Consider the following 27,666-nt stretch of genomic DNA (forward strand, 5'->3'; position numbering starts at 1 on the left):
GAAGGCACAGAGCACTCTAAGGATGAGCCTTTTCCAGCTGCAGGGGGATCAATCTCTCTGGACTGACTCACTGGTAGTTTAGCAAAGGGCTATTTTATTGTTCTCCAATTTGCACCTTTTAGCAAGTTAATTTCCGTATCCCAAAAACCTCCTATCTATTCTCAGATAAGATTCACATAGAAGGTACCAGGAGACAAAAGGTAGCAATCACAAAAGGCAGATCAAAGCTGGTTGCTAACACTCCAGAAACAAACCAGCGGCAGCTCTACAGGAATTGTCCTAAGAGGTGTGAACCATGACTCCAGATCTTGTCTGGCTGGGGATTGAACGGAAGGCTTCTTGTATGATAGGCAAGCAGTCTACTAACTGAGTATATCCTCAGTCCATGAAGCGTGGGGTTTGGTTGGTTGGTTCGGTTTGAGTCCAGGAGAGAGACCCTGGGATACAAGGGCTACAGGATAGGAAGGATGCTAAGACTTGAGGAGCTGGTAATGAGAACGTCATTGAGGAACCAAGAGCTGGCGCTGGATTTGAAAGGCAGAGGCAGGAAGTGGCAAGCCTAAGCAGGATGGGAGACAGGCCCCAGGAGAAGGTGGGGCAGCTGCTGTGGTGAACCCTGAATATGAACACAGCAGCAGGACCTAACAGGAGGGGATGGAGAACCTGGGTTTGTGGTGATGTATTGTGTGCCCTAATAAACTTGCCTGAGGATCAGAGGAAGAGCCAGCCACTAGGTTAGACACAGAGGTCAGGCAGTGGTGGCACACACCTTTAATCCCAGCACTTGAGATCTCATGCCTTTGTTTGGGGAGCACACATGCCTTTAATCCCAGGAAGTGATGTCTGGGCAGAGAAAGGTATATAAGGCATGAGGAAACAGGAACTCACTCTCTTTAGGCTGAGGGTTTCATAGAGGTAAAAACTAGGGGCTGGCTGCTCTGCTTCTCTGATCTTTCAGCTTTCACCCTGATATCTGGCTCTGGGTTTTTTTTATTAAAAGACCATCTAAGATTCAAACAACATGGGCTGGTGTCCCAGGCTCCAGTACTCCATCCACATCCTATCTTGGTGACTTGAAGCAGGTAACTTCTGTGAACCTTGTCCTCCTGTAAAATGGAATCCTTATTTCAGTCTTGGACTGACAATCATCCATTGTCCTGTTTAACCTTAATTGTCTCCTTGGCGCAGCCTAGAGTCATCTGAAAAGAAAAGCCTCAGTTGAGGGATTGCTTACATCAGGAGGTCTATGGGCATGCCTATGAGGTATTGTCTTGATTATTAATTGATATAGGAGGGCCCAGTCCACTGTGGGCGGCACAGTTCCTTGGCAGGTGGTCCTGGACTGTTTAAGAAGGCTAAGCATGAGCAAGTGAGCAAGCTGTAGAGCAGCATCCTCCATGACTGCTGCTGAGCTCCTGCTTGAGTTCCTACCCGGACTTCCCTCAGTGGCGGACAGTGACCCGGAAGAATGACAACAGGATCATTTACAAAGCCTAGCACAGTGTTGCAACCGTGCTCGGGATACAATTGTTAGTGAGGTAATAGGAATGAGAAGGAGATTTAATGGTTCAGTTATGATGAAACCCCAGCAACATACACACACACACCAAATAAGGCTTCCGAGTCTCCTTTCTGTTGCTGTGATAAAACTCAGGCCAAAAGGAACTTGAAGAGGAAGGGTTCATTTGGCTTAACCGTTCCAGGTCACAGTCCATCACTGAGGGAAGTCAGGGCAGGAGCCATGGAGAAACGCTGCTTTCTGGCTGGCTCACCTGCTCCTCCTTGGCTAACTTTGTCATACAGACCGTAATGCCTGCCTGAGGAATGCTGTCCCCCATAGACATGCTCAGGCTGATCTAGGCAAGTCCTCAATCGGGCTTTCTTCTCAGATAACGAGGCTGTGTCCGTTTGACAGTAAAGTCTAAGCAGGGCATAAAGGTGACTGAGTTGTGCTGCCATACTGGACGAAGGCCTGGGTTTTACCATTCAGGGCTGACAGCAGGAGTTCTGGCTAATGCCTGTTCCTCACAGCTCCCCAGACTCAAGCCCTCTCCCCGAGCAGGACACATCAGAGCCACTAGAGGGTGCTTGTTGCCCCTCACTTCAGGGAGGGCCCTTGACCCGGGCACAAAACCCTTTCTGGCAAAGTCCCTTCTCAGGCCCGAGCTTTTCACCCCCACTCTTAGGCAACCAACAAAGTGTAACTGACCAGAGAGTTTGAGCAGCTCCATCCTCTGCCTGTCACCTCCGCTGAGGCCCCAGTTCTTCTTCAGCCTTATCCTAGAGGTGGGAGAAAGGAAAAGATGGGCTCTGCCAGATGGGGCTACACTCCAGGGGATGTGAACTTTTAGGGATTTCTGGGATTGCTGAAACTGTCAGGGCCTAGAACTCATAGTACAGTGATGGAGAGGCAAGCAGGTAGATTTATACACATATACACATCTGGGCATGTGTATAACCAGAGAACATAACAGTCACATGGAGAATGTATATACCCAGGAAAACAGTTACAGAGTACCTATAGCCAGAGAAGCAATCGCATCCAGAGAGTGCATGTACCCAGGGAATCAGCCATACCCAGCACAACACACATACACCCAGATATATAACTACACACGAAGAGTATACACAGCCAAGGAAACAGTTATACACAGAGAGTGCAGACATTCAGAGGAACAGTCACATGGAGAACACGCATATACCCAGGGATATAGTCAAGGAACATGCACAGACCCAGGAAGACAGTCACCCACGGAGAGGGCTACATCCAGATGCACAGGGAAACACAGGCTTGCTTTCGCACAGAGAGGAAAGGAGTCTGGCCAAACAGTCTCACTGGGTACCCAGCTCTTCATCCAAATGCAGGAGGTGACAGGTCTCCAGAACAGTTAAAAAAAAAAGAAAGAAAAAGAAAAAAGAAAAAAAGGGGAGGGGGTGCCAGTTCTGTGATGCGCTGCTCGACTTTTCTTGAAAATAAGCATTTGAATGTTTTTTGTCCCAGCAGCTTCCAGGCAAGCACAAAAGGAGGAGCTCTTTCTCAGGCTGTAGGGTCCCTCTGCAGCCCACACCTTCATCACTCCTTAGATATCACCATCACAGGCTAAAGCAGCTTTCCTGGCTGGGCCCAGCTGGAGAACTGTCCTGTTTTGGAAACTGAGGCAGAGAAGCAGACAGACTTGATCTGGACAGACTGAGACTGCTTTATCAGAACAGTGAGCGGCCCCAGCCTTTCCGAGTTGCACCCCTGAAGCTGGGGTCACAGGTGGTTGTGAGCGGTCTTTGGCAAGAACAGCAGGCGCCCTTAACCACTGAGCCTCCATCTCTCCAGCCCCCAGACTTTTGTTTCTTAAACAGCATGGTTTTACTGAGCAAGAGAGATTGTGAAGGGGAGAGCAGAGCAAGCCCAAGGCAGGTACGCAGGTATATGAATGAGACAAGTGTTGACACATCACTCATCCTACACAGAAAATCCCCAGGGTGAGAGCTGGCTCACGTATTTCATTCAAGCCTGAGGCCAAGCAGGAGGAAAGCCCAGGATGCTCACATCCCCCTCCCTAGCGATGGATGCCAGATCAGACATTTGCAGAGGGCTGTTTGCCCCCTGTAGCTCCTGGTTATTCAGGGCCTCTGGCCTATCCAGAGGGCAGTGGGGAGGAGTCTGTCCAGCGTGGCTATGGGTCTCCACTGGAGACAGGCGGGCCTTCCAAAAGAAAATTTTCTCTCCTCTTCTCTGGCAGTCACAGGCTGGAGGAATGAAAGCGCCTCTTTCCAGTCTGGTAAATGACACGTGATTTATGAGTACATCAGCCCACGGTGCATAAGTCATATGTGAACAAAGGGGCCGGGTAAATATTTAAAGATTAGAGCTAGCTCGGGGGAGACACAAAAGGCCAGGACAAAGAGGGTCTCTCTGAATTCACTCTTCCTGAGCTGGGCTGGCCTGGTCAGTGTTGATGCACTCACTGAAGTCCCAGCCTTTATCCCCTGAAGGGCCCTTGGCTGCTGTGCCATTCAAAGTCCTCACACAGCCAAAGAGAGTTAAACAATTGCAGCCTCTCCAACCCCATCTGGAGACAATCGACGGAGTCATTTCAGGGCTTTTGCTGTGTCCCTGATAGTTAATTACACACAGCAATCGCTTCGTCCCACTTTGAAACACATCTGCAGAGGCGGACAGGCTTCTTCCTCCAGTTCCCACCAGCACCCACCGCGATCTGTGCCAGGCCCATCATTTAGCATTGAAAGTGCAGGAAGGGCGCTCACCACTCAGGACCCTGGGCAGCCAAGGGCTGGTGCCTGGGATGGGAGGTGGGGCCCTTGTCTGGGGGCTTCAAGCCCCGTTCCCACTTTGTTTCCAGAACTGTGTGTGCTTCTTGCCAAAGTCAAGAAATCGAATGGGAAAGACACAGAAGCACCTGCCATTTTCACCCTTAAATTCCTCCGTGTGAGAAAGGGTGGGAGTGAGGGTGGGCTGAGAGCAAACATTTTTTCCTTGAATGACCAAAAGGGGCCTGGGTTTTCCCCTTGCTCTTCCTGGGCCTGTACTCCTTTCCGGGTACCTTGGGGACCCTGAGTGCTAAAGATAGGAAGGGAGTTGGTGGCCTACATCCTGGTTTGCATAAGCAGCGTTTCTAAGTTAGTCCATGACCTTCCCAGCAGTCCAAAAGAGAGTACTCTGCCCAGCTTGCTCAGACAGGGTAAGGTGAGCAGCTGTCTCTCCTCACCTCTGGGAAAGCTTGTCTCTCTCCCTGGTGGGTTCGCCTGCTGGTGCAGGTAAGACGTCTCTCATGGACAGATGGAACACTAGTCCTCAGCTTGCATCTCTTTACCTGTCACCTTTTCCAATGACCTTGCCGGATGCACAGGTCTGGCTCTAACTTAGTGGGGGAAGAGGTTGCCTAGAGGACGAAGCTGTAATGGGAGCTACTGTAGTGGAAGGAAGGGGACTGTTTCAGAGCTGGGGTTCGGAGGGGGAGATGGAGGGGTCCCTCCTGGTCGTGAGCTTGCACAACCCTCAGCCACAGGAACAGGCATGGGGGGGGGGTGTTTTGTAGCGGTAAATGAAGGAAAAGCAGGGAAGTTCTCACAGGGAGAGAGACCCCTGCCCAAGGACAGGCCCACGGGAAAGGGCGGTGGGAGGCATGGTGCAGCTCAGCCACAGGCTTGTTAAACAGATCCTAGCAGAGTGCAACCGCTGAGAATCCGGTCCTCGCCCAGTGGCGGGCCTCACTTCCCCCAGTCAAAGCAGAACATTGCATATTAGTACATTTTGTGGTCAATTTTCCACTACCTAAGAAACACTTAGCCACCCACATGAACGGCCCCACCCAGTGCAGCCAGGATTCCTGGGTAGGCTTGTGAGGTGATGGCTCAGACAGTGGAAGGTACTGGGGTGCGGGCGGGAGCGAGAGAGGGGGACTTTATAGTGACTGTAATTCTGGAGAGGGGGCGGGACCAGTGCCCCGCGCCCCGCAGTGCTCCAGGAAAGCTGTGCGCAGAACCATTGGTTTGCTAATTCACTGGACTGAAAGGCTTAGGCAGCAGTTTATGGGGAAGTATTGTAATTACAAGACAAATTGCTCCCGCTTCTGACTTAGCTTGAGAGCGAGGAGAGTGGAGGGGACCCGTCGAGGTGAGGCGCGCGCCGGGCCTCCCTACAGATGTGCGGCAGCTGGAAGCCCGTGCGCCGCGGGGAGCCGGGGAGTTTGGCCCCAAGAAGGCGGGCGCGGGCGCCGCTTTGTGCAAACCGCACAATGCCTTTAACACTCGGCTGCTCCCTTTGTGCGGAACCTCCTGCCCGCCTGCCCCGCGGCGCCTTTGTACCGTGCCGCCACCTCCCCAAAGCGATAGCTAGGCGCACTGAGGCCGTCCGGGCCCGGCTGGCCCGGGAGCTTTAAAACTACCCGGCGTGTGGCAGCGCTCACCACTGGGCTTCAGCCCCGTCACCAGGCCAGAATACAAACCCACCCGGATCTGGTCCACCCACCCTACGGCGGGGGGACAGGAGAAGGTTCCCGAGTTCTGGTCGCCTTTGCCCAGGCCTGAAAGGCGGAGGGCGGGGCTCGATTCTCCACGCTGCTTGGCGCTTGGGAGCGCACCGACAAGGCCGGCCAATGCCCAGAACAGGGAGGAGGGAAGTGGAGGGTTCAGAAAGATGCCCGGTTTGGGGGCATCTTGACCCAGTAATATCCTCTTGAGGCCATACGGAAGCCCTTGTTTTCAATACTTGACCACAGAGAATGCTGTAGGACTTGCTCGACTTCCTATGGCCTCATAGGCATTGTCGCTTCAGTCTCCTGGCCCCCAAACGAAAACAAGAGAGTGAAAGGAAAGGAGTTCTCTAGGTTTGAACTCAAGAGTTTCCCTGGGGGTCTGCCTTGTCAGTCACAGCTGTGGTTCCAACTTTCCTGATCCAATGGGAGTGGTGTGAGGGGATTGCAGCCCTGTCCTACAGCAGGTGGTCCCAGGGCCTCCTGTGTCCTCACACACGGAAAATGGACAGGTGTACAGGGACATACAATGCAGTCTGGACTTTCCTCAGAGCATCAGTGGTCCCCACCCCGACTCCCCACTCATTGAACTTAAGAGGAGGTCCACAGGAGCCGAACACAGTCTCTCTCTCCCTTTCTCCCTCCTCTCTTTCTCTCTCTTCTTTGAGACAGGGTTTCTCTATGTAGTCCGAGCTGTTCTGGAATTCGCTCTATAGACCAAGCTGGCCTCGAACTCCGAGATCCACCTGCCTCTGCCTTCTGAGGGCTGGGATTAAAGGCACATGCTACCACACCCGGCTCAGTTGTTTTTCTCTTAAAGACTGGTTCTTCACCAGAGTCACAAGCTTGGAAGCCCAGGGCTGGGGGTGGGGTGGTCTGCCTCCTAGCTGGAAGTCTCTATATTGGGTTCTATCAGTCAGTACTCCAGTCTCTGGGTCCTTGGAAAGAGAAGGCCCGTTGTGGCCCTGCGGGCGGGCTGCATGCTTTAATGGGACACATGTTGCTGCATGGCCCCCACAGGCCCTGCTTGCGACTGGCTTTGAGCAGCCACAGGCAGAAAATTGCTACATTGTCCCGACATTAGGGCGACTAATTCAGCATCTCAGCGTGGCCAGAGCGTGAAAGGCATCCCTGGCTAGCACTCCTCGCCTCAGCGTCTTCATCAGGCCTCGGGACACCTAGGGCACCATCATCATCATTTAGGGTGGCACGCAGCACACAAAGCTCCCTGTGACATTGGAGGACCACCAGAGGAATGTTGGGAGATAAGAAGAAGCCAGGACTTGGCAAGTAGAGACAGAGGTGAGGTTCAGAACCTACAGTTTCTGGCTCAACAATGCCTGGAGAGGATGGGTTTGGGGGAAGTCTTCATACTGGAGCAGTGGTGAGTCAAGGAAGAAATTTTTTTTTTTTTTTTTTTTTTTTTTTTTTTTTTTTTTGGTTTTTCGAGACAGGGTTTCTCTGTGTAGCTTTGCGCCTTCCCTGGAACTCACTTGGTAGCCCAGGCTGGCCTCGAACTCACAAAGATCCGCCTGGCTCTGCCTCCCGAGTGCTGGGATTAAAGGCGTGCGCCACCACCGCCCGGCTGAAATTTTAAAAAAATAAAAAAGGAAAGGAATCCTTAGAGCTGCAGAAAGCATCTTGAAAGCCAGAGGCAGCCTGGGATATTGGAAGGGGCCTCATAGAGGGATATATAGGGGCAGCTCTCCTGCATGCCCTTTCCATCCCCTCCCCCTCTGGATTTTTCCAGTTCCTAGAGCCTCATTGACATGTAAACGAGGTACCCCTATAAAGGCAATGCAGCCTACTGTCTGTGCAGACATCACAAAATGGGCACTGAGCCCACATCCAGGGGCAGCCCCAGTGGTCCAGCCAGCCGCTTCCGAAAGGTTTGGGGTCCTGAAGGGTATGGGATGAGAACTCCTGGGGTGGGAACCCCTGGGCTGGAGGGAGTGGAGGCCTGGAAAGCTGGGGCCTTCCTCTAAAAACTACTGGCTGGCCTGCAGATCTCCAAGCCTCTGATGGAGAAGAAGCGCCGGGCACGCATCAACATGTCCCTGGAGCAGCTCAAGTCTCTTCTGGAGAGACACTACTCGCATCAGGTAAGACAGGAGAGGAGGGGAGCCAGAGGTCCAGCCCTTCCCCAGTCTGCCTGTTAAAAGTGTCTTACTACGGCTCGGCAGATACGGAAACGGAAGTTGGAAAAGGCTGACATCCTGGAGCTGAGTGTCAAGTACATGAAAAGCCTTCAGAATTCATTGCAAGGTATGAAGTAAGGACTTGAAGAGCTGCAATGCAATACTGGGAGGGATGTGTGGGAGCTAGCCATGGGGTCTTGGGGTAGGCACCTGGGAAGCTGAGGCAGGAGGATGGAGAGTTGGAGAGTAGTCTGAGCTACTGAGTAGAGAGGAAAGCTGAAGTGAACCGCGAGGTGAGAAGGGTCCATCACCTAGCTGGGGTGGATGTGGGGAAGAGCAGCTAAGGCCTGTCTGGACTGGCTGTGGCGTTGCAGCCTTAGTGTGAGCATAGGTCTGCCCCACCCGGGAGTCTTCTCCCTAGTCCTTATGCTTCTCCCCTCCCTTTATCCTCCACGTCTCTTCTCTTCTATCCCCTCCTCTCCTCCCTTCCCTTCTCCAGGACTCTGGCCAGTACCCAGTGGGGTCGACTACCCGTCTGGCTTCCAGGGCTGCTTGCCCGGCGTGAGCCAGCGGCTTCGGCGCGGAGAGGATGGCAGCGGCCTGCGCTGCCCCCTGGTGCTGGAGCGCAGGGCCGGCAGCACCACGGACAGCGCCAGCCCGCAGGCGGTCTCTGTTCTCAGCCCCTGCCTCCCGGCCAACTGGGCCCCTGCTTCCGCTGCAGGTGGCTCCCAGTCCCCGCTGTCCCCGCTCCCTCTCCCTAGAGGACTCCCTGAGTCCTCCACCGGCGTTCCAGCACCACAACCAGTGTCGAACTGCCAGACCGAGAGCCCGAGACCCGGGCTTGGGGTGTGGCGGCCCTGGTGAGGCCTAGGCAAGGATTCAGACTCAAGACACCTTCCCCCCAACCCCCCGCCCCATCACCCGCCGTCTAGTCTGGGGACACAGAAACTATTTGGGACGCACCCATGGTGACTGCAGGAGCTCTTTCAATCGGTGGCCTGGTGGGGCTGCGGGAAAATCCACGCAGCCACTTGCGGATGGGGTCTAGGTGAATTCACCCACTCCAGCCCCACCCACCAGCCAGACCAGCTCCCCTCCTCCCACCTCTAGTGGAGCTAGGAGGGGACGTGTGGACGGTGCCCCTTTCCCAGGGACCCGGGGCTGGCATTCCGCCCCCGCCCCCCTCTCCACGGCTGCGTCACGGTGGGAAGGTCGCGGTCGCCAGCGGCGCAGAGCGGACCCCTCGCAGCGAGGAGAATCGCTGCCCCGCCCTGGCCCATTCAACCGGCCTCGGGCGCTCTGTTCCCACGGGCACAAAGCGCGCAGGGCCCCGCCCCTCCAGCAAGAAGCTCCCATCCCATCTCACCCCCACCCAAGACCTTCTCACGACCATCAGCAGCCCACTCCCTCTGCACGGGGCCCACCCTGCGGTGGCGCTCTCCAAGGCCCTCCCTTCGCAGATGCTCACGGCTGCGGGGTCGTGGCGCGGAGCACCGCCTCCGCCCCTAAAGTGCATTGAGTGCTCCGCCGCCTCGCCTCGCCTCGCCACAATTGCTGCGTGGCACTGCCAGCGCGAACCTCGGGACTTCCGCTGAGATCTGCGCATTTTGTGTTCTCCAAAGACCGGTACCCGGGACCACACAGTGCCTTCTGAGCCCCAGACTCGGAGAACTCTGCTGCTGTCACCGTGCCATGCGCTGCGACTACGGAGGGGAGAGATCAGTTTTTCGCTCCCGGGCTCCTGTCGTGAGCCAGCCTGGGGTCCAGTCAGAAATCCCTGCACCTCCTAGTACCAACGTGCAATTCTGAATAAAGACTGGGTGTTAAGTACAGACTGAGACGTGAGTGCACCACAAACTACCTTAGTTTGGGGCGTCTCTTGCCCTGCCAATAAACACGTTCTGGTCCACTTAGGATTCTCCGCAACTTGGCTCTCCCACTAACCCACCCCACAGAGCGGGCTTTCTGAAGCAAGGACCAGTACAGAGCCCTGCCCTGGCCGTCTCAAGGCGGCCTCTGGTCAGCCCGCCTGGTGGGAGAAAAGCCAAGACTTTTCTCTCCTCTACCGCTAGGTGGCGACCTCTCAGCGAGGACCAGGAACAGTGCGTGAATTCCACTGGAATTTGAGTGAGGTTTCAGGGGCACACCCAGTCCTAGCTGTACCGAGTCAAGTTCACAGTGACGATCAAATCCTGCCCCAGCCACAGGTGCCAGGTTGCCGCCCGTGACAGGGGACCTTTTCTCTGACCAGTGGGCTTTGGGGCCCACCCACTGCTGCCTACTATTGTGGGCCCAGGTCTACCTCTCTGGCCAGTGGGACCGCAGCACCTGCTTGGAGAAACGGCAAGCCCAAGGGAATGATACACTGGCCTGGACTTCAGGCTCTAGACAGACAGAGATTTGGGGAGTAGCTGGTTAGCCCTGTGGAAACAGGTTTCCGTGAACCAGCCTCAGAAGGCTGTGTGCAAACCATGAGGAAATTTTTATTGGGTCCTGTACAGAAGAGAAATGTTTTTCAAAAATCTACAAACACATCCCTGACTCTGGGCTAGGCGGTGGTATACAGATAGTGCTCTTATCAGTAACTCACGGCCAAGGTCCTTACAGGCATCAGCAAACAAGGAGGCTGAACAGGGATGGGGAAGAGCCCTGGTGCCCAGGGTCAGCTGCTTGGGGCTTGCCCTTAAAGTTTTGTATAAAGTAGGAGTGACTTAGGGACACAAGGTCCCCACTACAAGTATTGCCGTTGAATACAAAATAGAGTGAAAACCCAAGGTGATAAATTGACAATTTGAGGCCGGTGAGGGAGACAGTGGCTAGCTGGTGGCCTCTGCCCCCACATGACATCAGTCCCTGAAGGCACAGCAGCAAATAACCAGAGGAAGCTTCTCCCATGTCCAAAGATGGACTGATTGCAGCCCCCTGCTCATCTGGGGTGTCTAATCTTTCACTTACCCCACAACCAGGGGTCCTCTGAGGCCTAGGACAGGGCAGTCACCCATCCCCATCCTTATCTGGAGTTGGAACTCTGTCTGGAGAGGGAGAGGAGATGGGCCTGGCCATCGGGCAGTGAGAACGGGGCACAGGCTGCTCTGTGCTGGCCTTTGAGACTATCTCCTGGTCCCAACACAGAGGCTCTGCTGTACGGTGGTGGTGCTACCCACCCCAGCTCACAGCCTGGGTATTTCCTGGGAAGACCTATGTCCCTGCCACAGCCCAGAGAGAGGTCTACCCGGGAGAGCAAAGCCCTTCTTTCCAGGGGAGGAGGGGTACAGGACACCCTTTGCGGGACCTTTGCCTGTGTGGGTGGGAGGCAGAGCTGGAGATGGGCACCAAGACAGGGAACCCCACTTCCATTTGCTTTAGCTCTGTGCACCAGGTACCCGCAGTCTTCACAGCAGGATCACAGAATGGCCGACTTAGTGGGAGACAGGCAATATGGTGTAGTCTCGAGCATGGGGACACTAATGGGGTCAAGGTGGCTGTTATACCCATGGTGTTGTGCTTTAGCTAAAGTGAGTCTCCAAGACGGCAAAGGTCATCAAGATGGGGAGGCCTCAGATCTGGGGGTCAACTCCTGAAGGCTGACCCTCACAAAGGGCCCTAAGACCAGGAGGGTTCTTCAAACAGCCCTGAGAGATGGATCATGGTCGGTCATTCACTCATCAGAGACAGGGAAACTGAGGCAGGTCACAAGGAAGCCTGCTCAGTAGAACTTGTTTGGGTTTTGAAGACCCCTGTGCTTACAGACGCTCTACATGCCACACCCTTGAGGTGAGGCAGAGGCAGTACGAGTGAAGTTGAACGCGGTCCAGTAGCTTCTGGCTTAAGCTTCTTAGAGAAGGGATTTGGTCCTTTCTCATGGTGGTCAGGTCTCAGGGTCTCCTATACACCCCAGCCTAGCCTCAGAGGGCTGGGGAAGGTGTACTAAATGTGCAGATGTCACTCACTACAAAGGCACAGCCTGTCCCTTCCTGGGAGATGCGGTGCCCAGCAGCAGGTCTGTGTCCTATGCAGCCATCAAAGGCGGCCATCGTCCCTCCAGGAGATATCAGAAGGAAGGCGCAGAGGGGCGCAGAGTCCACCATCCATTCACCCCTAGGGTGGGTGGTACTTGTCCGCGCACCTAACACATGCGATGGCATCTTTGGTGCTGTGCCTCTCTCATCTGCATGGCGTCCCTCGGGCGGACCCAGAGGGCCCTAGGACGCAGAGCCCAGGGAGTCCGAGTTCAGCGTGACGTAACCCGAGGACTCGGAAGGCGAGCTCAGAAAGCTGCTGGTGCTGCCGCCGCCCGCCGCGTGCAAGACTCCGGGCTCGCCCCACGATGCGCTCAGGCCAGTCTGCAGGGGCCCCGCGTGTGCGCGCGTGGCCCGGCGTCCGTGGCTGCGTTGCGTACGGCCGCCAGGAGGGGTCGGGACCTCACCAGGCTCCGTCCCGTCGGAGGCGGCGGGGAAAGGCCGCGCTGGGGCGGGCAGACGACGCAGGGCCTGCGGCTCGCGCTCAAAGGCGGTCAGCGCGAAGGCGTCCGGCAGCAGCGAGACCGAGGCGGAGCGGGCGCCAGGCCCCGGGCGGCGACGCGGGCTGCCGGGAGGCGAGTCGTGGGTGCGACTCAGGCCGCCGTCCAGGGACGAGGGCTGCAGAGACAGCAGGCTCTCGGCCGAGCGACGGCGCGGGCGAAATGGGGGCGCGTCCTCGGCGAAAGCCAGAAGGCTCCCGCGCCGCCGGTCGGACCCCGCGGGCAGCATTAGGTGCGCCAGGGCTGCCAGATCCTCGCCGGAGCTCCAGCGCGGTAGGAAAGTGGGCAGCGGGACGGCCGCCCATACGTCGGCGTCATCGTGGGAGAACCGCCGTGTGGGCGGGACCTGCGAGCACCCGGCCGGGCTGAAACGGGGCTGCCCTCCTGGAAACCCGCACTGATGCCTCCCCGCGCCCTGCAGAGCAGTGTGTGGGTCAGGGACTAGGGCCCCCTGATTCGGAGCTGTGAGATTTGGGGCAAGTGACAACCTCTCTGAACCTCGGTGTTGAATGAAGCTTGGGTCAGTTGGAGAGAAGTCTCATGGGAAGGTTCACAGTACAGACACCAATGGACCCCTCTTCCAGAGCACGGGGATAGGCCCACCCGCACGGACTGTGACCTCGAGGCAAGCCAGGGGCTGACAGCCATCCATTGCCACTGATCTGTACGTGCTTGCGTGCATGCATGCGTGCATGCCTGAAGCGAGTGATCAAGAGAGGGAGAGCGAAATCGAGGGGGCAGGGAGGGGAAGAGAGAGAATAGTCCACCACAGACTTACGAGGTCCCTCTGTTCTGCCTCAACCTACCTGCAGATACTGCATCCTATCCTCCTGCAGTGGCCGCAGAGGGTAGAGCTGGGGTAAGCCTCCCTCCAGGGCAGAGAGCTCATACTTGGCCATCCTGTCCAGGGCCGCGAAGTCACCTCCATAGCTGTAGTCAAGGGAGCGCTCCAATACCAGGTCGGGGGAGATGCTACCATCTAGGCTGGTCTCTGCAGGATAGGACAAAAGCACAATGAAAACGTGGGGGCATCAGGAAGGTTTTAGGAATCCCCATAAGGAAGGGACTAGTTTGCAGAAAGGGCAGGCAAGGGGTCCGAGTTCAAATCCCAGCTACAACACACTCAGTTGTGAGTCTGAAGGCTGACATGTTGAGCACTTCGCTCCTCTGAGATTTGGGGTGGGGACTCCACGGGACTAAGCACCCACACAGGCTGACAGCTCCTGACACACAGCCTCAGAACAGGGTCACCTAAGTGCCATGTGGTGGGGGTACACCAAATGACTATTTCGGCTGACACCCAGACCTCACCCAGGTGCCGCACTCCCCAGAGGCCACCCTGAGGCCATCCTTACCGTTGTCAGAGTCCTCATCATTGGCCATAAGGGCCATGCACTTCTCCCAGACTGCCTTGCGGTCTGCCCGGTAGCGGTCACAGGTCCAGAGGAACACAGGCAGCAGCAGGGCCTGGGCCACAGAGCACCACAGGACACAGAGCACCATCCAGGGCGCTGAAGCGTCAGCCCGCAGGCTACTGAAGCTCACCACCTGCGGGCACAGGGCTAGGCCTGACCTACAGGACCCTCCCCACAACATCCCTCCTAGCCACAGCTGCTACACCTGTACGGCAGAGCCCATAACCCACTCACTGCCCAGAGGAAAAGAAGGGGTAGAAGGTAGTTATAGAAAGCTCCAGGCGAAGGAAGGGCCAACCCAGTGAGTGACAGCAAGGCCATGTCCACCCTGAGTAGAGCTCCGCTGTGTATGTCACCCCTCAGTGTGTTGGGCAGCAGCCTCATGGGTGCCCAGGGGGTGATGTGACACAGGTTTCTGTGGACCACTTCCAAAGGAACAGGCCACTTGTAGGCTGCTTGAGGCCTACACTTCTCCGTCACTGCCCTATCTTCCTGGGCCAATGGCTCCTTAGCTCTGCCCCTACCCACAAGCTCAGACCCCAGAGGAGACTCAGCAGCCAAAGGGCTCTTCCCAGGTCCCCCATCAGCTTGGAAAGTGTTTAATGATACCACAACAGAGCAAAATTGGGCACGCTGTATCTGTTCTGTGACTGTGCGATCCTTAGAAAGCTGTTGAATTTCTCTGGGGCTCCATTTCCTCATTTGTGAAATGGGCTAAAAACACCCACACTACAGAAGGCGAGGTAAGGATTCCTTTTTTTAAAAAAAAATATAGTTTCATTTTTTAAGCATTTATTTACGTGTGTTTTGTCTGAACGTATGTACGTGCACCATGTGCATGCCTGTGGATGGTTGTAAATCACCATGTGGATACTAGGAACCAAACTCAGCTCCTCTGCAAGAACAGCCAGCGTTTTTAACTACTGAGCCATCTCTCCAGCCCGGAGGTAAGAACTGTTGATAATGTTTATGACAAGCAGTAGGCTCCATCAATGGCACCCACTTCCCAGCTCTGAGGTGGGAAGCGATGCTGGGGTGGGCCCCTCCAAGGCCCCACTCTGTCTTTACAGTACTTCATCATTCTCAGGGCCGTTTCTTAGCTCTTACCATTGGCATGAAGGACTAGGGGGGTATCAAGCCCCGCTGTAGATGTGGACCGTAGAGTGGGAGGGTGCTGGGCCTGCTGGGGGCAGGGTGGCAGAGCAAGCCGGGGGTACAGCCTGAGAGGACATGACCTCCTGGCTGTGTAGGCAGGCTGGCTCTGGTACAGGCTCTTGTCTCTCCAGACCGTCTGTGGCAGGAGCCCCAATCAGACAGGAGCTGTTTACTAAGTGTAGACTTCAGTCTTGAGCCAGCCTAGTCCAAGCTGGTCAGAGGACTTCAGGCAGTCCCACTGGACTGGGGTTAGCAAGGCCTTCATCCAGGGACCCTTTCATCTGACCTTCTCCAGTCCTTACAATGAAGTGCAACTTCGGAGAAGCCGTTCAGGGGCTGCCCTATGCCAATTCAATGTCGCCTACCTACCTGCCACATCCTGGGGCCTGAGCAGGGGAGGGCAGTGGCATTGCTTCTCATGGAAAGGGTCTTGGGAGAGGGGAGGATGTACCTCTTGCAGTGTGACCAAAGGATCCTAGTCAGCTGACAAGGGTTCAAGTCTCATCACATCTACCCTGACTTTGGGCAAGTCATGTACCTCTCTGAACTCTGCTTTCCAAATCTATAAAATGGGAGTCATAATTCACAGCTCGGAAGTCAGGTTTGAGGTTTCAGCCACCTGATGCCCAGTCCCTAGGCTGTCCTAGAAGCCACATCCATGACAGGCTCCCTACCCAACAACCTCACCCACCAGCACAGGGAAGCCCATGAGGCAGTCATAGATGACCACGATGGTGGCCACCAGGCCCGTAATCTGCAGCGAGGTTTTGGCAGGCTCCGAGCCGTCAATGGAGGAGCGACGCTTGCCCTGTGTATCCTCCACCACGATGGTGGGCACAGTGAAGGCACGGCGGTCAGCCCGGTGCCCCACCTGCGTGGCCAGTGTCTGGAAGAGGGCAATGGCTGTGCAGACCACGCCCATGGCCACGCTGCCACCCACCAGTAGCAGGAAGCAGACTCCGAAGCCAAGGCCGATCTCAGCCACAATGAAGCGGCAGCCGTGGGTGTAGAAACGCTCACTTGTGTCGTGCCAGCCAACGGCAGGAAGGGCCGACAGGATGAAGGACACCATCCAGATGCCCATAACTGTGTGCACCGCCTGCTTCTTGGCATTGCTCAGCCTGGCATGGGACAGGGCAGGATAGAGAATCCTGGTGTTACTCACCGGCCTCTGAGGGACCACAGAGGGTCCTGACCACCCTTCTCCACTGACACTGTAGTCTCGACCCAGCCAGCACAGCAGGGCCTTGCCCCTCAGCGGAAAGCCGTCCATGCACCTGTCCCTCTCCCTCTCTTCAGGCATTTCTGTACTGTGACGCTCATCTTCTACACCCACGCCCCTAGCGGCCCTGGACTGCACCAGCCCTGGGCCCTCTCACCCATCCTGGCATGGCACGACCATATACACAGACACACCGCACTGTCTCATGCTCACCGGTAGTTGACGGGCCAGCGGACCATCCACATGCGGTGGTAGGAGATGGAGGTGACAGAGAAACAGGTGGCCAGAGTGAGGGTGTAGAAGGTGGACACAAAGACCTTACAGAGGCCTTCGTTCCACTCGTAGTCGGGACGCTGCCTCCGGAGCTGCACGACAGCATACGTGGCAATGGGGACCGCCACGTTGAGCATGTGGGTGGCTGCCAGTGTGCAGAGCAGGAACTCCAGTGGCTTCCACTTCCTCTGCTTGGCACCCACACTGAGGATGCCCCAGGCATTGGCTAGCAACGACAGGCCTCCACACGCCAGCCAGCCTACCGCACTGCCAGGCAGCCGCCGCTCATCACCCATGGTGCAGACCGGAGCTGGCGAGTGGCTGTGGCATCCTCCTCCTCCTCCTCCTCCTCCTCCTCCTCCTCCTCCTCCTCCCTCCTCCTCCTCACAGTGCAGCAGCTCTCACATGTGGGGGCTTGGTGAGGGAGGCCAGGGACGACGAGCAGCTGGGGAGGGAGCAATGAGCACTCGGTGAGAGATCAGAGAACAGCAAGACTGGCGCTCTCGGATGGGAGACCTGTGTGGGCCTGGCTTACACCAGGCTGCTGTTGTCTCAGAAGAATCTATGACTGGGCAGGAGGCCCAAGGGGTGGTACACAGGGTAAGTGCACATTCCCTCATTTCCACTCACTTCTGACCATCTGAGTTTCCTTTTTTCCCTTTCTTTTTAATATTTTTTATGTACTTGTGTGTACCTGAATGTTAAGTATGTGCACCATGTGCATGCAGGGCCTCCAGAGCCCAGCAGATGGGATCAGATCCCCTGGAACTGGAGTTACAGGCAGCTGTAAGCCACTTAATGAGGGTGCTGGGAACTGAACCCAGGTCCTCTGGAAGAGCAACAAATGTTCTTAACAGTTGGGCCATCTCTCTAGCCCCGAATCTGAGGCCACCTGTTCACTTACAGTCTCAGGCCAGGCTGGGCCCATATGGACTGTCTCTCTTTGGATTTATTCATACCATATGAAATGTTTTACCACATGTGTTCCTAGGCCAGGAGAGGGTGTTGGTCCCCTGGAACTGGAGTTACAGATTGTTGTGTGTGGTGATATATTGTGTACTCTAATAAACTTGCCCGAGGATCAGAGGACAGAGCCAGCCACTAGATTAGACATTGAGGCCAGGCAGTGGTGGCACACACCCTTAATACTATCCCTCAGGAGGCAGAGATCTGTCTGGATCTCTGTGAGTTCAAGGCCACACTGGGAACAGAGCCAGGCAGTGGTGGCACACACGCCTTTAATCCCAGTACTGGGAAGCACTCACGCCTTCAATCCCAGGAAGTAACATGGCTGGGCGGAGAAAGGTAGATAAGGCCTGAGGAAACAGGATCTAAAGCAGTTCAGCTGAGACCCTTTCAGGTGAGGACTCAGAGACTTTCAGTCTGAGGATTTGTGGAGTTGGTGAGGTAATAGGTGGTGGCTGTGGCCTGCTTTGCTTCTCTGATCTTTCAGCTTTCACCCCGATATCTGGCTCTGGGTTTGTTTTTTTTTTTTTAAATAGTAGATAGAAACCACTGAATTTTTTTTAAGGATTTATTTTATTTATTATGTAAACAGTGTTCTTCCTGCAAGTTTGCCATATGCCAGAAGCGGGCATCAGATCTCATTACAGATGGTTGTGAGCCACCATGTGGTTGCTGGGAATTGAACTCAGGACCTCTGGAAGAGCTGACAGTGCTCTTAACCTCTGAGCCATCTCTCCAGCCCTTGTTTTTGTTTTTTTAATCAAAAGACCATCTAGATTCGAATAACAGTTGTGAGCCACCATGTGGGTGCTGGGAACTGAACCTGAGCCCTCTGCAAGAGCAGAAAGTGCTCTTAACCACTGAGCCATCTCTCCATCCTCAGTCTGGGTTTCTAAGGGACAGGGACTATGCAACCCTGGTGAGCCTGGGACTTGCCGTGTGGACCAGGTATGTCCCAGTTCTGTCCCACATCGCCACACAGACATCCCGGCACTTAGACCTCCGTTCATTCCAGCCCCCCCCCTCCATACCTCCCTTTGCCTTCTCTGATCCCCCAGGTGACCTGTGAGGTAGAGATGAGCTGGCCACCACTCTCACACCCACCCTGGAAGTGGGTCAACAGTCTCGCATAGTGGGCACAGCCAGACTGTGACCAGACTGCATCACTTGCGGTGGGGCCAGTGGCGGGCCCCCACCTGAACAGAGTTATGCTGCTTCTGTGGGGGAGCTAAGTGGATAGACAGCACATCTCTAAAGCCTAGGGCCCAGGATTCACACAGCGGATGCTGTGAAGGGACAGCAGCATGCTGGGAGCTAGGTCCCCCACACAGTGGGTACTATGAGGGGACAGCAGCATGCTGGGAGCTAGGTCCCATACCCAATGGGTGCTGAGAGAGGACAGCAGCATGCTGGGAGCTAGGTCCCACACACAGTGGGTACTATGAGGTTAGTTAGGACCATGTCCTGGGCCTGGATCTCACCTAGAGGGTTCTATGGACTAGTGTTGGCCTGGAGTCACCCTAGAGCCCAGACCTTAACTGCCAGTTGCCTTCAGTTGGGAGTGAGGGACACAGGATCCTAGGCAGGAGGTTAAACATGAAGGGGTACCATACCCTTCTAGAAAGCTGATTTTAGATCGGCAGTCCCTCCTACCCCTCCCTCTACTAGCCTGTCAGCTCTTCCAGCTCCCTGTGCTGAGACTGCTTCATGGAAGCAGGCAGCTTGGGGAGGGTCCCCATGCTGAGGAGGCTACCTGCAGTCCTATTAGCTACTCAGGACTACCATACATCCAGCCTCACACAGCACCTCCAGCTGGGGGCAGATGGGCAATTGCAGCCTTAACCAGGACTCCCAGCTCTCAGGCAGGGAAAACCAAGTTGTCCTGGCCAACTGAGCAGACACTCTCTGCTGGTCTTATCTATAATTTCTTTTAAAAAAAATGTTTTGAGACAAGGTCATTCTATGTAGCCTTGGCTGTTCTGGAGCTTGCTCTGCAGACCATGCTGGCCTTAGACTTCCAGAGATCTGCCTGCCTCTGCCTCCCCAGTGCTGGTATCAAAGCACCACACTCAGCTCTTGTCTATATAGTTTTCAGCCTGCTGTGGATTATTCTTTTCATTCGCTTTTGTGAGTCTGCCCCAGGCCTGCCCAGACTCTGACCCAGGGTTGGGTCTACTGTAGCCTGCTGCAGGAAGGGCAGTTTCTGCCCAAACATTTACTAGGTCCATGCTTGCAGGAACTAGTGTGGGTGGCAGGGTGGCGCTATCAGATTGTACCCTCCACCACCACAGCATCTGGGTTGAGCCAACCTCCTCAGCTGCAGACTGGAGGCTACAAGGTGAGAGAGAGAGAGAGAGAGAGAGAGAGAGAGAGAGAGAGAGAGAGAGAGAGAGAGCGCACTTTGTGGGCTAGACCCAGGAAGCTGGAGTCCAGCCCCAGCTCCCGGCTGGTTACTTGATACTTCTGCACCTCAGTTTTCTAATCCAAAGATCGGACATGACAGTGCCTTTCTTGAAAAGAGCTGGCAAAGTACTTAGAGTGGAGTCAGAGGCATGGTGAGCAGTCAGTTTCCTAGATTAAAGGATCGCATGGAGTATAGCCGAGCCTGGGGCCCTCACCCAGGCTTCAATTCAGTGGTCTACAGGACAGAAGGATACAGGTGGGGAAGGGAGGGAGGCACACTTCTCCAGCATCTTTAATGGGTAGTTAAATGCCATCCCCATTACAGAGAGGCATTTTGATGGAAGGAGAGAGAGGAGAGAGGAGAGAGAGAGAGAGAGAGAGAGAGAGAGAGAGAGAGAGAGAGAGAGAGAGAGAGAGAGAGAGAGAGAGAGAGAGATATCACCTGCCAACATCTTTATGTACCCGAGCCAGGATTCAAACTGCAGGCACCAAACACCAGAGTCGTGGTCTCAAGCCCTTCTAAAAAGTCCCCAACAAGTACTTTACAGCTCCTAGAAGCAAGGTCTGTCCGAGCTGCTCATCCCTGCAGGAGAGATCCTAACTTTGGCAACAAGGCCGCCTCCAAGCTGAGGGCAGCTGAGAGGAAAGGGCCAGGGCAGGCCATACTTGACCCCAGGAATCCTGAAGGCTGTATTCTGGGAGGGGAGGACTGTTCTGGAGTGTTGGGAGGCGGTGGGGACACGCTGTTGATGCCCACATATCCTAGAGAAGCAGTCACTGGGGGCCAGACCCCACTGGGCCCCATCGGGATTTGGCTATTCTAGCCAGCAAGTTCCTTCTGCAATGGATTCCAAGCATCTCCAACATTTCCAGGATGCTTCCCACCTCCCTATCAGGAACCCCACAACTCCCCCTCCCCAAGGCAGGGCACAAAGTAGGTGAGACAATCTAGAGACCCTCCCAGGCCTTGAAGCCTCCTCCCTCTGCAGGGTCTGCGGGCAGGGCCAGCTCTTGACGTCACGACCCAGGGCCAATGAGACCGCGCAGCCCCAGGGCTGTATTGCGCAACAAAGAGAACCCAGAACTTGAAAGGATTCCCCGGGTTCGGGCTGCGCCCACCCGTCTCTGAGAAGCCTACGCTTCGTGATTTCGCCTCCTAGCTGGCCTCTGGTCTGCCAAAAGGTCTCCAAAGGCCCAGCTGGACGACGGCCCAGAGCACAGAGCGCAGTGCACGCCCCTTGACACCCCACTTATAGGTCTCGGTCTCCCGGGGCTCAGTTGGTTTCTCTGCCCGCCCCTAAAAGGCGCAGCCCTGCCGGTCTGACCCTTGTAGGTCTTCCAGTTTCCAGTCCCGAGGGCGCGTCCAAGCGATGGCCTGGGGAGCCAGATTAGGGGTGGGACTGTGCCTCAACCCGCACCTCAGTTTGCGCTGGGCATGGGGGCCTGGGACCCACAAAGTAGCCACGCCTGCCCGCTGCCAGCCGCCAAGGACTGCGCTGCCAGCCCTGGAGGCGGGGAGCCGAGGAAGAGGCTGGCTCGGAGAAGTTACCCTGAAAGGTCCCCAAGTTGATGGTGGTGGGGCGTTCCAGCCCCAAAGGCTACCCACGGTCACTCCGACGGACCCCGCGTCCCACCAGGTGTCACAGCGCCTCCTGGTCCAATCCTCCCGCCCGGATTTCCCCTTCGGTGTCCCTGGGCCGGGGCGGCGTCGCTCACCCAGCATTCGGGCGCCCAAGGCTCCAGCTCGCTGCTCCCGCCTCCGGCTCCGGCTGCGGTTCCCACGCCCCGGCACTGAGCGCCCGCCGCCAGGGGCCGCGGGGGTGGCTGGCGGCGGAGCAGCCCGCGGGCCGGGGCATCCTGGCGGCGGCTGCCGATAGCCAAAGCGCTGCGCTGCGCTCGGCCCCGCCGCCCTCCCTCCCTGGGCACCGCCTCCGCCACGGCCGCGCTCGGCTCTCGCCGTTCGGCTGGCTGCGCTCAGGCGGCCGGGGGCGGGGGGCGGCCCAGGGCGCATGCCTCTGCCGGGGCCTCCGCGCCGCCCCCTGGCCGCGCCCCGCCTTCCCGGGCGCGGCGCGCTGGCCCCCCACTCCGGGCAGCCACGTAGCCCCAGCAGCCGCAGTGAAGCCCCTTGGAGCGCGCGACAGGACCCGCCCACGCTGGGGCCTCTTGGGTCCGGGTCACTCGCGCAGCCTCCTCTAAGCCGCCTGGAGTTGAGGGGCGGGGCTCGCAGGCCAGAGAAAGGGGGGCTTGGTCACGGAGAGGACACAGGACAGGGGATGTGGGGAGTCAGGGAGGAAGCCATGTCAGATGTTAGCATCCTTGACAAGAGGGACGGGATTCACGCGCCTGAGGATTAGCGGCTTCTAGGAATCAGAGTAGCAGGAGGCAGGGTTCTGCCAGCCAAAGGTTCCAACTTATTACCTGTGCAGAGTGACAACATGGACCCAGCCCTGTCCTGAGACTCTGACCAACCAAGTTGATGGGTAAAAGCCAGGATTTGAAGCCTGACTCCTGACTCTTCCTCCCCTCCTGGAACCCACCTTCTGTCAACATCTGTGGTGGGGCACAGGCTTGTCACCGCTACAGTCCCCTGCTCCTACGCAGAGGGAAATGTTCTGTTCTCCAGTCAGAATGCAGCTGACATCCTGGCGCCCCATCCAGGTGACACGATGGCACAAAGTCTTCTGGGCCACTCAGGGCTATGTGGAACAGGACCATCCTTTAGCCTCCCTGGGCCAGAGAGCTGTGTGCTCTCAGGAAGGTGGATACCTAGGACCGACATGAACTGCAATCCACCTTCACTCTGTAGCTTACCTTCTGTACCCTGGGGTGTCAGGTGGGCCTTAGGGTCAGTCCTCTGAGACAGAAGTCTTGATTTTTTAATAGAGGAACGGTTCGTATTAATATGCAGGGCCTGGGATGGCTCCACGTGTGCCCTCTGACACTCCCCAGGGTTTCTGGGAGTGGTCAGGGCTCCCATGCGGGCAACCCTGGTTATAAATAGATTGCCAGCAGAGGGCAGTTGTCATCAAGTGTGGCATTTTAATGCTGTGTCTACGAAGGATGTGCCCCAGGTCTGGGTCCTGCTAAGGATGGTGTGGCTGGGTCTGGGTTCACAGATCTTGGTAGTGTCCTTTCTGCTGGCCACACCCTGAGAGTGGCCTCATCACCACATCAAGGGTATCCTTGTGGCATACACTGGAGACCTCAAAGTTGTCTAGGGACCTGAGGGACAGGCAGAGCTGATATGGCTGTATGTGGGAGAGCTGGTCCCCTCCCCTACTTCCAGGCAGGAAGTAACACGTCTTCTGGGATCCAGGCCGAGACAGATTCCGAAGCTGGAGCTCTTGGCGGGTGTTTCTGCACATCTGGAGTCGGGTTCTTCCTCCAAGGGCCTCAGGGAGCTGCGTGATAGGCTGCAGCTGCTGGCAGGACAGTTTGCCTTCTCCATGTGGTGGGACAGATGTTTGGGCTTTAGGGATAAACCCAGGCGCCACCTCTGGCTGTTTGGTGGGCAGGGGGTGGAGTCCTGGCCCCTGGAGAGGCCTTGGAGGCTATTTGTACGGGCCCCCACCCCTAGGCAGCTGTACACAAGCACACATATATCCTGATGACACAGATATCTCCATAGCAAACATCCACTGCTACATACAGCAGCATGGATGCATGGGCACAGAACCTCACACCACATATGCATACAGTAAAACATGCGCGCGCGCGCACACACACACACACACACACACACACACCATGCACATCTACTCCATGGACACACTGCCTCCCAGATCTTCATTCCGCACAGGCCTCTCCAAGTAGCCCCTGCCTAAGCAGCTGGGAGTCTCCCAGCAGATGTGAAATCTGGGCCCTCTTTCCAGGAGCTCGAACCAGGCCGTGCAGATTCTCTCCACCCATCTCCTGCTTAGGCCCTTAAGCATGGAGAGGGCCAAGGAGGGAATGCACACAAGGCTGAGGCAGCATCCCATGGAAGCTATAGGGGCAGTGGGGTCCCACGATTCCCACTAGGATGCAAGGCCCCAAGTGTACCTCTCTGAGTTTCCAGAGCTGATGCTGGGAGGGGTGGGGCCTGGGAGGAAGGCAGTGGGCCCCCAAGAATGGAGGGCTGAGGCTGCACACAGGAGGCAGGCCCCCCACCCCAGACAAATGACTACTAGGCTTCATGAGTCCAGCCAGACAGCAGCTTTATTAGTGGTGCTGGTTTCTTCACAGACCATTCAGTGCTCTGGTGTCCGTGGTGGCCTTTGGGACAACACTGGGGAGCAGTTACTGGAGGGGTATAAATAAAGCTTTGGTGCACAGGTTTTGGGAATGGGGCACAGGTAACACTGCCACACAATACTTCACAACACCAGCTCTCAGTGGAAAATGGGGTTTTGGCCAAGGGGGTTACTTCTAAGTGACTGCACATGGGCTGTTGCCTCAACTGCTGACCCCGGGCAGCAGGACGACACCTAGGGCTGAGGCTCTGTGTGGCCCTGCCGCTTCGCCTTCATCTGCAGATAGCGGCCTTTGCCTTCTTCAAAGCGCTTCTTCTCATCCTCAGTCTCAGGCTGTGGCATACACAAAGAAGGGCGTGTTAGAGACACCAGAGAGCTCAGGGCTGCCTGCACTGTCCTTGGAGAGTGCCGAGGACCTCTGCCAAGGGGCTTCCAGGTGCCACGCACTAGTATCCCGACACACCTCCCACAGTCTGTGGAGTCCGAAGCCCAGTCTCTGGGGATGGACTGTGAGGTTAGAAGTTCTGTGTGGGGGCCAAGTGTCAGCAAAGAGGGATGTCGCCACTCCAGGGAACAACTGACCAGCCTTTGTCACAAAGGGAAGGCGGGGGCGCTGTGTGGGCTGTTGCCTTGAGATAAACCTTTGCTTTATACTAATGGGAGGGACCCTACCACCCTCACCCTGCATGGACTGTGAGATCCTCAGAAGTGGCACCTGGGGCTGAGCAACTTAAGCAGCTGGAGCCGAGTCGCAGCATCAGTGGGCAGGACCAACTGGCCAGAGGGATTTCGCTGCAGGCTGGATTTTCCTCAGGGATGGTCCTGATTTGTGTCTATTGGCTGCTGGGATTTCATTTTTAGGAGTGGCCTGGTTTCACTACGAACCCCTGGGCAGATGTCATGGCAGCAGCAATTGGGTGGTCACTTTTGAGTCTGATCTGTCCTGCCTAAAGTTCCATCTGGCACTGCCCTGGCCACGGAGCTGGGTTTAATGAGCTGTACTAATTCTGCTGGGATGCAATTTCATTGTGACATTATGAGGGTATCTAAAAGCCAAGGAAATGGGGCAGGTGCCCTTCATCCAGAATGACACCAAGTCCTGGTAGCTATTTTTAGGCCTACACACTTTACAGACCTTCGGTATATTGGCAAAGGAGAACCGCCAGCCAGAGGACTTAATGTCAAATCACACTAAGTATTTCCTTCCTCCAGCCTTCCCCAAAATTGCTCTCTAAATGTCACCAGGTGTAAACTGTCCAGGCTGTGCCAGCTGGGAGCCAATGGGACACGAGGTATTAAGACATGGGCATGTGGGGCTGGAGAAATGGCTCAGAGGTTAAGAGCACTGGCTGCTCTTCCAGAGGTCCTGAGTTCAAGTCCCAGCAACCACATGGAGGCTCACAACCATCTGTAATGAGATCTGGTGCCCTCTTCTAGCCTGCAGGCAGAGCACTGTATACATAATAAATAAAATATTTTTTAAAAAAAGACACGGGCATGCTTTCCACGGGGGTTCTGGTTCCTGTGTGCACTGTTCAGTGCATACACAGAACTTAGCCCTGGCTGTCCTGGAACTTGCTCTGTAGAGTAGGCTGGCCTCAAACTCACAGAGATCCACCTGCCTCTGTCTCCTGAGTGCTGGGATTAAAGGTGTGCGCCACCACCGCCCAAGCATACAAAAGTTGAATTACGGTTACCGTACATGGGAGAATGCTCCTCCTAGAGGACACAGGGTGCCAAATTAAAAAGCACAGAGTAATGCCCGTGCTACGCACTGCTTTCCTGACAGCCAGGGCCCATGGCGTAAGCACCTACACACTGTCTCTCACAGAAAACAATGCACATTGACGCTAGATCTGAAATCTCAATGTAAAATCATTTCTTAAACTGGTTAAATTGAGGCTTTCCCACTCCAGTGTGTCCAGTGCTAAAGCACTGTTCCAGCCCAGCCACCGGCTCACACGCTCTTTTTGCTGGCCTCCACAGCCCAGGGGATACCGTGTTGTCGGTTAGGAGCCCCCGGTCTATGGTTTTGGCTCTGGCTATGGGTGTTCTGAGTTATCACTACCTCTGCTTTCTAGCAGGCTGGGATCTCTCATGACTCTGGCATAAGGAGGAAGCTGCCCGGGTGAGGAAGAGGGGGGACCCAGGACCAAGAACTCTGTTGGGGAGGGGCACTAGTTCCCGGTATGCACCTGGACAGACGAGCCCTGGCACATGGCCTGGTGCTTCTGCACAGGAGCTTCTGCACTCCTCAGAAGGCAAGTGACTCCAGACCAACCATCCTCCCTGGTCTCTGGGCAGGCCGGTGCCCACAGCGGGAGGGTATCTACACCCAAGAGACAGCAGGGAGTCCAGAAGGGCTCTAGGCTTATTCTCAGAGGACAGACCTCATTCCCCACCACAGAGACCCTTGGGCTTCCTGTCTTACACATTCCCGCTGATTACCCTTGATCTAGCAGCAGGCAGCTACAGTGCAGGAGTCCAGGTGGGGACTCTGCCACTCACCTGCTGTGTTACTCTGGGCAGTTATGCAGCCTCTCTGGGCTTCACTTTCTCACCTCCCTGTAGCGGTGCTGCCTCCAGCTTGTTATGGAGGCTGCTGTACTTGCATTGGCTCCCAGTGTGTACAGGGACTCCAAGGCAGGACCCTTATCACTCTCATCCATACTCTGAGTTAACAACAGCACATGACCCTTAGTCCTCACAGGGTAAAAGGGTGGTCAGGATTTAATTTTACAGGTTTCCAGGGGCCGAAAGGTGCTGAGAGCTGGTGCAGTTACACTCAGGTTCCACACGACACTACCAGTGGCTGTCCTCAGCTAGAGACACCAGGAGATGGTTGCACTGCCCTCACCCGGGCGGGCCATGCTGCATGCATGGAGCCGAGGTCCCACTGCACATCTGGGAGCTGGACTGGAATGTTCGAGAATTGACCCGAGTGTGCCCTCAGCACATCTAATGAAGGCATGTGGGGGTTATGTCACTCCTGAGCTATGGCCTGCCTGTGTCTGCCATCTGCGCCTTGTTGTCCCACAGACAGAGCCCCTCTTTGGGGCCCCCTGGTCACCTGTATCTGTGGGAGAGGAGCTGGTTTCCTAGATCTTAAGGTTCTCCCAGTTGAACTGGCTCCTCTTAACTGCAGGAGGACTCTCGTGCACATAAAGGCAGAGGTTCCTAGGTGCTGGCCACCTGGGGCCAGTCTGACTCTCCCAGTCCCTGTCGGCTTCCCCCACTGAGTTCCTGGCCCCAGGTCCGACTCTCCGTCACTTAGGCAGCGCCCTCCTTGAGCCGGTCACCAGGAGTTCCAGGCTCCTAGAGCTCAGAACGCCCTTACAGTACAATGGGCTACA

The 27,666-nt window shown here is 56.0% G+C and overlaps 3 protein-coding genes across 6 annotated transcripts in view; 1 reads left to right on the top strand and 2 right to left on the bottom strand.

The window, feature by feature from the left end:
* The first annotated feature begins 7,431 nt into the window (after nucleotides 1-7,431).
* Nucleotides 7,432-9,081, top strand: Hes3 (hes family bHLH transcription factor 3). The gene has a single exon (XM_052716360.1). The coding sequence runs from the start codon at nucleotides 8,453-8,455 to the stop codon at nucleotides 8,990-8,992; it is 540 nt and encodes a 179-aa protein (XP_052572320.1). The 5' UTR covers nucleotides 7,432-8,452; the 3' UTR covers nucleotides 8,993-9,081.
* Nucleotides 9,082-10,591: 1,510 nt separating this feature from the next.
* Gpr153 (G protein-coupled receptor 153) lies at nucleotides 10,592-22,037 on the bottom strand. Of its 3 annotated transcripts, none has more exons than XM_052717413.1 (6): nucleotides 21,798-22,037; nucleotides 16,653-17,157; nucleotides 16,158-16,338; nucleotides 14,003-14,195; nucleotides 13,454-13,638; nucleotides 10,592-13,062 (listed from the first exon to the last, which is right to left on the bottom strand). In XM_052717413.1, exons 2-6 carry the CDS (start codon nucleotides 17,006-17,008, stop codon nucleotides 12,331-12,333), a joined length of 1,647 nt encoding a protein of 548 aa, XP_052573373.1. In that variant the 5' UTR covers nucleotides 17,009-17,157; nucleotides 21,798-22,037; the 3' UTR covers nucleotides 10,592-12,330. The 3 variants fall into 3 exon arrangements, with proteins under 3 accessions (XP_052573373.1, XP_052573372.1, XP_052573371.1); XM_052717412.1 differs by having other exon boundaries at nucleotides 10,592-12,993; nucleotides 15,909-16,338; nucleotides 21,798-22,036; XM_052717411.1 differs by having other exon boundaries at nucleotides 15,909-16,338; nucleotides 21,798-22,036.
* Nucleotides 22,038-24,260: 2,223 nt separating this feature from the next.
* The window catches only part of Acot7 (acyl-CoA thioesterase 7), a 96,345-nt gene continuing 92,939 nt past the window's right edge, over nucleotides 24,261-27,666 (bottom strand). For both annotated transcript variants that reach the window (XM_052718542.1, XM_052718541.1), the window contains exon 9: nucleotides 24,261-24,646. In XM_052718542.1, coding sequence (XP_052574502.1) covers nucleotides 24,548-24,646 — 99 coding nt within the window. In that variant the 3' untranslated portion in view covers nucleotides 24,261-24,547. The remainder of the gene's footprint in view (nucleotides 24,647-27,666) is intronic.

The sequence above is a fragment of the Peromyscus californicus genome, unplaced genomic scaffold, assembly GCF_007827085.1.
Source record: "Peromyscus californicus insignis strain IS unplaced genomic scaffold, ASM782708v3 Scaffold_5__1_contigs__length_169319896, whole genome shotgun sequence".
Lineage (NCBI taxonomy): Eukaryota > Metazoa > Chordata > Mammalia > Rodentia > Cricetidae > Peromyscus > Peromyscus californicus.

Bases quoted from the DNA above. Each gene is read 5' to 3' on its own strand.
- Hes3 (XM_052716360.1), top strand. From the start codon at position 8,453: ATGTGGGGAAGAGCAGCTAAGGCCTGTCTGGACTGGCTGTGGCGTTGC.
- Gpr153 (XM_052717411.1), bottom strand. From the start codon at position 17,008: ATGGGTGATGAGCGGCGGCTGCCTGGCAGTGCGGTAGGCTGGCTGGCG. The intron at 13,639-14,002 runs GTAAGGATGGCC...CCTATCCTGCAG, and splicing joins TGATGAGGACTCTGACAACG to AGACCAGCCTAGATGGTAGC. The intron at 13,063-13,453 runs GTAGGTTGAGGC...ACTGCTCTGCAG, and splicing joins ATAGGATGCAGTATCTGCAG to GGCGCGGGGAGGCATCAGTG.